General features: G+C 34.6%; 2 protein-coding genes and 1 pseudogene across 2 annotated transcripts in view; 1 reads left to right on the top strand and 2 right to left on the bottom strand.

The window, feature by feature from the left end:
• GABRR3 (gamma-aminobutyric acid type A receptor subunit rho3) overlaps positions 1-12,000 on the bottom strand; it is a 725,962-nt gene that overhangs the window by 487,092 nt on the left and 226,870 nt on the right. The gene's annotated exons all lie outside the window — the stretch shown is intronic.
• LOC130829851 (ras-related C3 botulinum toxin substrate 1-like) lies at positions 257-6,273 on the bottom strand (annotated as a pseudogene).
• On the top strand, positions 6,453-7,382 carry LOC130829850 (olfactory receptor 5K1-like). The gene has a single exon (XM_057696418.1). It carries the CDS (start codon positions 6,453-6,455, stop codon positions 7,380-7,382), a length of 930 nt encoding a protein of 309 aa, XP_057552401.1.

The following is a 12,000-nucleotide window of genomic DNA, read 5'->3' as shown; positions in this document are numbered from 1 at the left end:
GAGCAAGAATAGGGGCTTTGAAAAATAAGGCTTTAAAGAAGCTTGTCATTTTAGAGCTAAATTTTAATAGAATGTGAAAGTTTGAACTCTTACACTTTAAACAAACAAAACCTAGAAATTACTGATTGGTTAAAAACGGTTTTATGGAAAAACTAATCTGTAACAAAAGCCTGGCATTGAGTGCGAAGGCTCCACCGTTTGAGCAAAGTATACAAAGAGTCCTGGGGGACGGCACAGGCGGAAGAGGCCCGGACATTCACAAGAACTGGCATTTTCTCTTCCTCTTCTTGATGGGGCCGGGGGGCGGGGCGGGGCGGGGCGGGAGGGTGGGAGGGGAGAACCGCCCAGATGGCTTCATCAAACACTGTCTTGAGGCCTCGCTGTGTGAGCGCCGAGCCCTCCAGGTATTTGACAGCACCGATCTCCTTGGCCATGGCCAAGCCTTGTGGGTAGGTGATGGGCGTCAGCTTCTTCTCCTTCAGCTTCTCAATCATGTCTTTATCATCCCTTAGATCAAGTTTCGTCCCCACCAAGATGATAGGAGTGTTGGGACAGTGGTGTCGCACTTCAGGGTACCACTTTGTACAAACATTTTCAAATGATGCAGGACTCACAAGAAAAAAGCAAATTAAGAATACATCTGTTTGCGGATAGGACAGGGGACGTAATCAGTCATAATCTTCTTGTCCAGCTATATCCCACAAGCACAGATTCACCGGTTTTCCATCCACCATAACATTGGCAGAGTAGTTGTGGAAGACAGTGGGGATATATTCTCCAGGACATGCATTGGTCGTATTACTGATCAGGAGGCAAGTTCTACCCACAGCTCCATCTCCCACCACCACACACTTGATGGCCTGCCTCTGGGCCGCTCACTGGGCCGCGGTTGCGGCAGCTGGGCGCTGAGGCGAGAAGCCGCGAGCTCAGGGCATGGCGGGCGGGCGGGCGCATGGCTTCTGGCGGCAGGGCGCTGGGTGCCGGGGCCGCTGTCCACGCCGCCTCGCCCTCCGCGGACAGGAAGCCAGAGCCCCTGTTTTTCATTTTTTTGAATTTATTTTATTTGGTTTTCTTAAAATGAAGTTGCTTTATTGTGCATATATGATAGTTTCAATTTTGTCCACCTGATTCCCTCAAAACATTCTGTACTCAAAGACCCTCTAAATGCTCAATCTGGTATGATTGCTTTCTTTTAATTGTATCAAACATCACAGTGTGGTTAAGCAGATAATTAGATGCTCTATGGAGTTGGCATTTAGAGATGATCATGACCTTACTGAGAGGGTTCAGTGAATTGGCAGGAGCAGAAAAAATAAATGGGATGGAAACAAAGAAAACAGTTTCCAATCTATTTTTCCATTCCTTTTATATCACCTGTAAGTGTCTCCTACATCCTGTATGAGTAAAATTCTGCCACCCTAGTTTACTATCTCTATTTTAACTAGGTCTTGCTCTTTCAAATTTCCAGGCTTTTATCATATCCTTCCATCAGGCTGCCTCTTTTCCTCATGCGCTTCACAAAGCTACTTAACCGTCAAGGTTCATCTAAATGATATTTCCATTTCCGTTTTCTTCTTTCCTCTGGGTCACAATTCACTTCCTTCACCACATTATTATATAGAATATTTAAACTTTTTTATATCACAGCCTGAATTGCCTGCTGGTTAGCAGTGTAAGTGTATTTCTTCTCACTAGATGATAAGCTTATTGTTAGGAGCTATTTCTAAAACCTAAGAATGTCTTATCCACACCCCCACATCCTGTGTTCACACTGTCCACCGTCTTTTCCAATACCCTGTCTATTGCAAGCAAATGATTAAGGTTAAACAGAACTGAAATTTTAAAAATCAACAAAGCATGTATTGAGATCGAGCTCAATTGGTTGACAAGAGCCCAAAATATGTATGAAATGATCAGTGGCATGCTGATTCAAGAACATGTAGTCAAGACTTTTACAATCAAGACATACACAAGTCACACTTGGATAAAGTGGCAAATGCATTATAAAAACAGGTAAGTATCATATAAATCAGGAAAAGGAAAAAAAAATTTAAATAACCTAGGAAAGTCCTTATGGAGGAGATCTGATTTGAGATCAAGAATAAGTATGCTTGGGAGAAAAAGGAGAAAAAAAATAATGTTTTTTAGGTGAGGGAAACATTTTGAGTAAATTAGAAACAAGTGCACAAAGGAACAGTGAAGGGATAAACATGGCCGTGTCCTGAGGTAAGAAGAAATCAGGGTCATAGCTAAGATATATGCTGTGGGGCATCTGGAATAGCAAAATAAGGAAAATGGATGTATTTGAAAACTAGTCAAAGACCATTTCAAATTCTTGAGCAGGGAAATATAATTTTTTTCATTCATGGGACAAAAATTTGTTGAGGACTACAAAGTACCACATATTATTCAAGGTGTTGGAAATACAGGGATGAAGGTATCAGAGAAACCCCTTCCCTCTCAAGGCTATATGCTAATGGCTTTTTGGGGTTGGGCATGACTAATTATAAATGTACTAATATATATATTATATTGAAGAGTGACTAGTGAAATGAAGGGAAAAAATCTATCAAAACAGGGTAAAAAAAGACAAAGGCAGCTGGGGTAAACTGAAAAGAGAGGAGAACCGCCTCAGTAATTCATATTTGGGATTAAATAATGATATCAGAGTTTCCAATGAGATTTCTGCAAAATATCAGGACAAATTCAACTCACAGAGTGAAAATGAAGACCCTACCATGCTCTTTAGCCTCCTCTCAAAATCTAATCATATTTCATAAACCATATTAATTCCTCCAGTGAATTAATAGAATTCACAGTAAAACAACAGAATTCTAAAATGAGGTCAGTTACATAATAATCAGCAAGGTGATCACCAAATGACCCTAGTAACCTTAGTGAAGGTAATTTACTTTAACCTCATTATCTCACAGGACATCTTTATTTGTTTATGGACTGAATCTCCCCACAGAAATACCCTGATGTCAGTGCAGGAAATCTCTTAGGATTTGATGGAAAATTTTAACTTTTCATTGTAAGGACATAATTAATGACTCTGATCTATTTTTAGTCTCCTAGATTTTCATTCTTTTAATCCCAAATGTTTTAGAGACCAAGGTTTATAATCTGAAATTCTAAGGCTTAATACCAAGGAGCGAATCTGAGGTGCTACAAAACACTTTTCAGTGGAATCTAGGTAAAGGAAGTATTCTAATTTATTTTTACTCTTAATATTAGCATCCACTACTACACATTTATATGAATTAAGCATTTTTTCATCTTGTTAGATTTCAACTACTCAATTATCTTTCTAGATCACCTTAAAACCAAAGGATATGGGAAATTAGGATGAGATTCAAAATGCAATTCATGTTGACCTTTTCTGATGAAGGCAGAACTTCAAAATATACAGGTAAAGACACAAAGCAACTCTGTTAAATAATTTAGGCACTTACATTGCATGTTTTTCTAAATTAGCTGAATAATTAAGTGGCTTATATTTAATATTTTAAGACAAACAAAACTTTTTCAGTCAGAGTTTTTACTTTGATGTTTTGATTTAGGATAAATAAAACCGTTTGACCATAGAATTTATATGATTAGACACAATACACATGTCCTACTGGATCATTAAATAATGGTAGAAATGGCCCTTTAAAGAAAAACCAAATTTGTTCTCAAAAATTATATTAAGACTTAAGGCTTCCTAGGTGGTTCAGTGGTTGAGAATCCACCAGCCAATGCAGGGGACGCAAGTTCTATCCCTGCTCCAGGAAGATCCCACATGCCGTGGAGCAGCTAAACCCGTGCGCCACAACTATTGAGCCTGTGCTTTAGAGCCCATGAGCCACAACTACTGAGCCCATGTGCTGCAACTACTGAAGCCCATGCGCCTAGAGCCCATGCTCTGCAACAAGAGAAGCCACGGCAATGAGGAGCCCGTGCACCACAACAAAGAGTAGCCCACACTCACTGCAACTAAGAAGAAAGCCCGTGCACAGCAAAGAAGACCCAACACAGTCAACAAAATAAGTAAATAAATAAATAAATTTAAAAAAAAAAGATTTAAAGGGTTTTCTCTTTATCTCGATGTTAGAAAACTAAAGTATAAAGGCAAGCTTACTTTTATTCACTAGCTTTGAATGTACTATAATATAGTTCAGAAAATCTTGCATTTTTATAGAAACAGAAAAATAGTAGGTGAGGCATTTCAGATTAATGAAAGATATATAGATTTTTGATTATATAAATGTATACACATATATAATATTGAAATATATTTGACGTATAACTGTGTTAGTTTAAAGCATACAACATGTTGATTTGACACAATGGTAAATGGAAATATGATTGCTACTGAAGCATTAATTAGCACTCTATCACATCACATAACTGTCATTTCCTTTGATGGGAATAATTAAGATCTAGTCTCTTAGTTTTAATGATTATGATAAAATATTCTTGTTTATATTCACTAGAGAGTACATTACATTTCCAGGAATTATTTATTAGTTGCAAGTTTGTACCCTTAAACACCATCTCTCCTATTTCCCTAACCTCTATCCCCTTGTAACCACCATTTTACTCTGCTTTTATGAGTCTGGTTTTTTTAGATCCACATGTAAATTAAATCATATAGTATTGGTTTTTTTCTGTCTGACTTATCGCACTTTGTATGATGTCCTCAGGGTCCATCCATGCTGTCACAAGTGGCAGGATAGTCTTCTTCCTCAGGGCTAAATAATATTTGATTATTTAGAAATGCCACACTTTCTTTATCCATTTATCCTTTGATGGGCACTTAGGTGTTTCCATATCTCGACTATTGTAATTAATGCTGCAGTAAACATTGGTGTGCAAATATCCCTTTGATAGCCTATTTTCATTTCCTTTGAGTATATAGCCAAACATGGAATTGTGTGATTATATGGCAGTTCTATTTCTAATTTTTTGAGAAAACTCCATATTGTTATCCTTAGTGGCAGAATCAATTTACACTATCACCAACAGTGCATAAGATCTCCTGTTTCTCCACACCTCTGCCAATGATTGTTATCTCTTATTTTCTTGATGACAGTCATTCTGATAGATGTGGGGTGACATCTCGTGCTTTTGATTTGCATTTCCCTAACGATTGGTGATCTTGTTCATCTTTTCATATTCCTGTTGAACATTTGAATGTTTTGGAAAAACATTTTGAGTCTTTTCAGTTCCTATGCCCATTTTAAAAAAATCAGATCGTTAGCAATGTTCTTATTGAGTTGTATGAGATTCTTCTATATTTTGGATATTAACCCTTAATTTTTTACTGATAAGCTTTGAATAATTTTCTTTGTAGGTTCCTCTTCAAAATTAAAAGACTCAATTTGCAGAAGAGGTCACTAAGGATCACTGGTAGAATCATCAAAGAGGTCATTATGGGCCAATGATATGACACTGAAAACAAGTTCACTCGTCCCAGGTCACTGGAGTGGAGATATGACTGGAATCAATTGTGCTTTTCCCCATAGCAACATATAGCTGTCATAAGAAGTGTAAGTCACAGTTAAACTCAAAATGCCTATAATTTAATAAGGGAATTCTGTATGCACATATTTTCAAAAAGCAATGTAAATTACCCATAAGGCATTCTAGATTGTGTTGAGTACACAAAACATGCTTAAGAGTAGAGAAAATGGAGATCAGTGTAGCCTGGGGCATTTAGTTAAAACTTTATGAGGTAGCATTATATATAAATTTGCTTTATATGAAGGCAACAAAGATTTAGATATATGGGTAAAAATCAACAAGAATAATGGCATGGACAGAGTCAGTGTTTATGGAAATGTGTATGACACAGGGAAAAGGGATAAAAAAAGTGATAATCAATGAATAATTAATTCCTTAGTTTTCCAAGTTTACTTTCTTTAAAATTGAATAGTATTCTCCTTAATCCTTAGTAATCTTCATGCAATTTCTAAGATATAATTTTAACATATTTATTGTATGCTGGTTTCAAACATTCACTCCACTGGGAGAACATATGAAAACTTTTGCTCAAGAAAAAATATCTATATATGGGAAAATGATTTTAAATTTACCTTTTGAATCTTTAATTTAAAAACTGACACTGAACTTATTTGGGAACACTGAACCAAATAAAGGTATCCTAGATTTCTATGCTAGGAAAAATTCAGAAAGACAAACCTTTTCCACAGTAAGCATCCTCCCTGGAATTATCAAAATGGTCTCATGAATCTTGAGTTTAAAACCTGAGGTCATAGGAGATGACATGTTAGTGGAAAAAATATCTTCTAGAAGTTTGTATGCTTGTAACACAGTGTCAGTATGAGAAGCTTGAAGAAAAAGCCCCTCTCATTATTGTAAAAAGAAAAATATGATGGGAAAATTATACGTATTCTAAATTAGAATCTTATATCTCTATAATCTGTATCTCAACAGACAACCTAGAGATGACTAAGAATAACCTCTCCTTGACAAAAGAATTTATCCTCATAGGATTTACAGATCACCCAGAGCTGAAGACCCTTCTGTTTCTGGTGTTCCTCACCATCTATCTGATCACCATGGTGGGAAATCTTGGCCTAGTGGCATTGATATTCACAGAGCGTCATCTTCACACACCAATGTACATCTTTCTGGGTAATCTCGCTCTGATGGACTCCTGTTGTTCCACTGCCATTACCCCCAAGATGCTAGAGAACCTCTTTTCTAAAGACAGAATGATTTCCCTCTATGAATGCATGGCACAATTTTATTTTCTCTGCCTCGCTGAAACTGCAGACTGCTTTCTCCTGGCAGCAATGGCCTATGATCGCTATGTGGCCATCTGCAACCCACTGCAGTACCACACCATGATGTCAAAGAAACTCTGCATTCACATGATCACAGGGGCCTACATAGCTGGAAACCTGCATTCCATGATTCATATAGGGTTTCTGTTTAGGTTAACTTTCTGTGGGTCTCATCAAATCAATCACTTTTTTTGTGATGTTCTCCCATTATACAGACTCTCGTGTGTGGACCCTTATATCAATGAATTGATGATATTTATCTTTTCTGGGTCAATTCAAAGCTTCACTATTACCATAGTAGTAATCTCTTATCTTTTCATCCTTTTCACAATTTTCAAAATGAAATCCAACGAGGGCAGAAGCAAAGCCTTATCTACTTGCGCATCCCACTTTCTCTCTGTCTCAATATTCTATGGTTCTCTTCTTTTCATGTATGTTCGACCAAATTCAGCTAATGAAGAAGATAAAGATATACCTGTTGCCATTTTTTATACTCTAGTGATTCCCTTATTAAACCCTTTTATTTACAGTCTAAGAAATAAGGAAGTAATAAAAGTCATGAAAAAAATTACAAAGAGGATGTCATAACATTCTGAAACAAACGTCATGCCCTGTAGTCAACTGACTTAAATTTGATTAAAATTTTTTCAGAGTCAAGAAATACTGAGTGGAAAAGTAAAAATGGCCACTATTTAACATATAAAATATTAAATTACTAGAACACAATTGGTATATGGACCAAATAAGTTCAGAAAGGAGGGAGTCTGCTAAAATGTATTACAAAATTTAAGCTACTACGTTTCATCAGGGGTGAACTAAAAATTACCCTTGAGGTCACAAACTGTGTCAAGGTTTAATTACTTACAATAGTAACTATTTCTTTCAGAGTATAATGAGTTATTTTTAACAAATCCAATAAACACTAGGAATATAAGTCATTGCATAAAAAGATAGCCTCCATTTCATACTGTAGGCAAATTTCTGGAATCCCAAGGAATAACCTTACAAACTCCTCCACATTCCAAATTCTCAAATATTAATCCCTTCTTTGGCAACAGCATGTGACAAAACAAACTATATATTTGAGTTTGATTCTTAATTTTGAGTTTGCTTACGAGATTTTATTTGAATATGAATTCACATAGAGCATTTATTCTCTAATCAGGAACATTTTCCTCTTTAGTGTTAGTCAATTTTCTCTCAAGTTATCTAAAATAGAGTATCTAAATATATTGGTGATTTATCAATTTGTAGTTGAAAATGATGCTATTTATTTTGACAACCCTATGGATTTTATATTTCTATGTATTTTTACTGGTTGTCCATCATATATGGAGTGTAATTTATGAACTTATTAACTAAATAAAGGCCATTTTTTCTCTTATTTCTTGCCTTGCTTGTTATTAGGCATATCACTAACCTGGACTGATTCCAACGTCAAGTCATTATTATATGCATAGCATTAACAAAAAGCTAGAGGTGCTGTTCAAGCAAAAATGAGGCAAAAATTAGTGAAATTTACACTCATAAACAAAAACATTTATTGATCCTTACATGTGCAAATATGAAAAAAAAATTACTGAGAATCTACTATCTACTGGCAGTCAGCTAGACCTTTCATATGTTATATACCAAATAGTTAGACATAATTTTTCACGCTTTTCCGCAGTAAAAATCTCCTACTGTGAAATATTTGGGAGCTTGTCCAAGTTCATCCAGGTCATGCTGATTGAGCTACGATTTGAATCAACACTGCCTTTTCCCCACATGTTTGGGAGTTCAGAAAATGTAGATCTTTGTAGCCTAGGGTATCCAGTTCTTTAGTAAAATTGACACAATAATGTCTTCTCCTTCATTTGTGAATCCAATAATTTGTCATCTCTCTTTTTCTTCTTGGAAGTTTAAAGTATTGTCAATTTTATTAATCTTTTCAAAGAACCACCTTTGGGTACAATAATTTCTTTTTTTTTCTGTTTCATTAACTTCTTCTCTAATACTTATTATTTCTTTCTCTTTCTTGCTTTGGTTTTAGTTTGCTTTTACAGTAAGTCCCCTACATACAAACCTTAAAGTTGCAAACTTTCAAAGATGCAAACGTGCATTCATATGTCCAATCATGCAAATTAGTTCATGTTTGGCCTACATTGTCATGTCTGTGCATCCTCCACAAGTTGTTGTGATTTTGTGTACTGTACTGTAAGATTAAAAATGTTTATTTTTTGTGTTTTTTTTTTATGTATTACTTGTGTGAAAAGTATTATATACCTATCAGTACAGTACCATATAGCCGATTGTGTTAGTTGGGTACCTAGGTAACTTTGTTGGACTTACAAACAAATTGGACTTATGACTATATTCTTGGAATGGAACTCATTTGTATGTAGGGGACTTACTGTATATTCATTTAAGGGGACGATTAGGCTATTTACTTCAGGTCTTTTTCTCTCTTTATAACATGATGTTTACAACTCTAATTTCCCTCTCAGCACTGCATTAGCTCCATCTCATAAATTTACATACGCTGTGTCTTTATTTCCATTTGTCTCAAAGTATTTTCTACTTTTCCTGTGCTGTCTGCTACAAAACATCGATTATTTAGGAGTACATAGGGTAATCTCCACATATTGTGAATTTCTCAAATTTTTGAATTGTTTTTACTATAAATGAGTGTTAGAATTTTTGAAATGCTATGATTTGCTATGATCATTTGGTATGATTATAAGAGTCTTCTTTATAGCCTGTTGATGTGAAAGACTACATTTGCTTTTTTGTGGTCAATACAAATAGTATAGTAGGAAGTAGAGTTTCAGTTGTTACCACATTAATATATATACCTCAAGTATTTCTAGTTCTTTTAATTCTCATAACTTTTCCTTATTATACAAAAATATGCTAAGAATCATCTGGAGAATTAATGCTTGCTAAGGTTTTACAGATATTGTAGAGATAATGAAAATAAAGCAACATAATAGTATGTGAAAATATACAAGGAGATATAAGAAGCTAAATAAAAGTACAGAAATAAACCCAAACTACTTAAAAATTTAGAATATAATAAAGAGGTAATTTCAAATTAGTAGAGAAGTGATGGTGTTTGGAAGACTATCCTGTCATTGAGGAATAAGATTGGATCTCTACTTGCATTTTACACCAAAACTTATTTCCTGTGAACTAAAAATGTAAGAATCAACATTGAATATAAATAGTAGAAGTACTGTTGAGAAAGGGAAGGATTTATTACCAAAACACCAAATCTATAAATCATAAACTGGATAACTGAGATATGTGATTCTCCTGATCATTTGCCTTTTTACCCTCAATCTGTTTCCCAACTTCCTCTCCTGTGTTTTGTTTTATAATCAATGACTACTGTAAATACTGTTTCCCATACTCCCTTTCAAATGGTTTCTGGCTAGATTTGGACAATGGGAGGCACTGTTAAGAAACTTAAGAGTGGAGGAAATGAAACCACAATATCTCTCTCCTCTTCCTCTGCTATAGGCCACGTCTCCAGCACAAGGTGCATTTTCTCATTGCACCCAGCTCCTGCAGGAAAATTGCTCACATGGCTGAAATCGTGGGTTTTGTTAACACCACTCATCTCTGTAGGAATTTCCCACCATTAATAATCTCTTAATTCCCTGTTTGACTTTTTGTTTTTACAATCCTTTGGAACTGATCACTAAGTTAAATTTTCTCTTTTTAACTAGTGGGCAAGGTCTCAGTTTTCATGATTTGATACTCTTACAATGGCTACATAAAATGTTAAAAGTTTTATATAATAATAAAACACCAGAGTAAACAGTGAAGTAAAAATACAAAATGAGTATTTAAGACATTTATGAAGGAAAAAATTCGACAACATTAATATATAAGGAACTCATAATTTATATAAAAATGTAAACATCTGACAAGAAGGACTATTGTACACTCAAAAAAGTAGTAACAATATCTAGTAAGTTTAAGAAAATATATATTTAATTCAATTTAAATTAAAGATATTAAAATATTGTAGATTAATTTACTTTGAGGGGTGAAAGGAAAGAAGAACTATCATTTTGGCAAGTATTTTAAAAGATTATGACAACCAATTTGTTGGAAATATAATAGAGCAGGTAAAATTCCCAGATTGATATAATCTTCCTGGAGGATAATTTAACAAGGTAGATCAAAAGCCTTCATTATTTTCATATTCTTTGATCCAGACTGTTCTCCTATAACAGATCATAGATCAAGGATATACTTAAATAAATATTACTTAGCAGCTTGTTTATAGTAAAAGAAAATCTAGTTAAACAAAATATTTGTCAAAAAGGAATGACTTTAAAAATCATACATAAAGCTTCATGGTAACCACTAAATAAAAATCTACAGTAGATACACAAAAGATAAAGAGAAAGGAATCAAATGATGACAGTATAGAAAATTATCAAACCACAAAGGAAGAAAGCAGGAGAAAAAGAAAGGAACAAAAGAATTACAAAAGTCAAAAATCAAAAGATGATATTCAAGAGTCCTTAACTACCAATAATTACTTTAAATGTAAATAAATTAAATTCTTCAATCAAAAGATGTAGAGCAGCTAAAAATTTTTAAATAGAGCCATCTATATGCTGCCTCAAAGAAACTCATTTCAGATGTAAGGACACACGTAGACCGAATGTGAAGGGATGGAAAAAGACTTTCTAGGCAAATGGAAACAAAAAGAAAGTTGGGGTAGCTATACTTAGTTAAGAAAATAGACTTTAGACACACTGTAAAAGCAAAGAAGGTAACTTTAAAGGATAATGGGTCAATCGATGAGCGGATATAACGTCTGTAAATATTCTTGCACCCAACAGAGGAGCACCTACATATATAAAGCAAATACTAACTGAACTAAAGGGAAAATGAGACACAATACAATACAATAGGAGACTTTAATACCCCATTTTCATCAATGGATAGATCATCCACACAGAAAGTCAATAAGGAAACTTTGGTCTCAAATCACACATTAGGTCTCAATCACACATTAGGTTAACAGACATATACAGAATATTCCACCTAAAAGCAACAGAACATACATTTTTTTTCAAATGCTTATAAAACATTCTCCAAGATAGATCATATGTTAGGCCATAAAACAATTATTAATAAATTTTAAAAGACTGCAAAACATATGAAGCAACTTTTCCTAGTCCAATGGTATGAAACAATTACAAGA

Source organism: Hippopotamus amphibius, chromosome 10 (genome assembly GCF_030028045.1).
Source record: "Hippopotamus amphibius kiboko isolate mHipAmp2 chromosome 10, mHipAmp2.hap2, whole genome shotgun sequence".
NCBI classification, from domain to species: Eukaryota; Metazoa; Chordata; class Mammalia; order Artiodactyla; family Hippopotamidae; genus Hippopotamus; species Hippopotamus amphibius.
Note: the sequence above shows the minus strand (reverse complement) of the source record. Positions and strands in the feature narration are given on the sequence as shown.

Excerpts from the sequence above, each read along its gene's own strand:
- LOC130829850 (XM_057696418.1), top strand. The coding sequence starts at position 6,453 with ATGACTAAGAATAACCTCTCCTTGACAAAAGAATTTATCCTCATAGGA.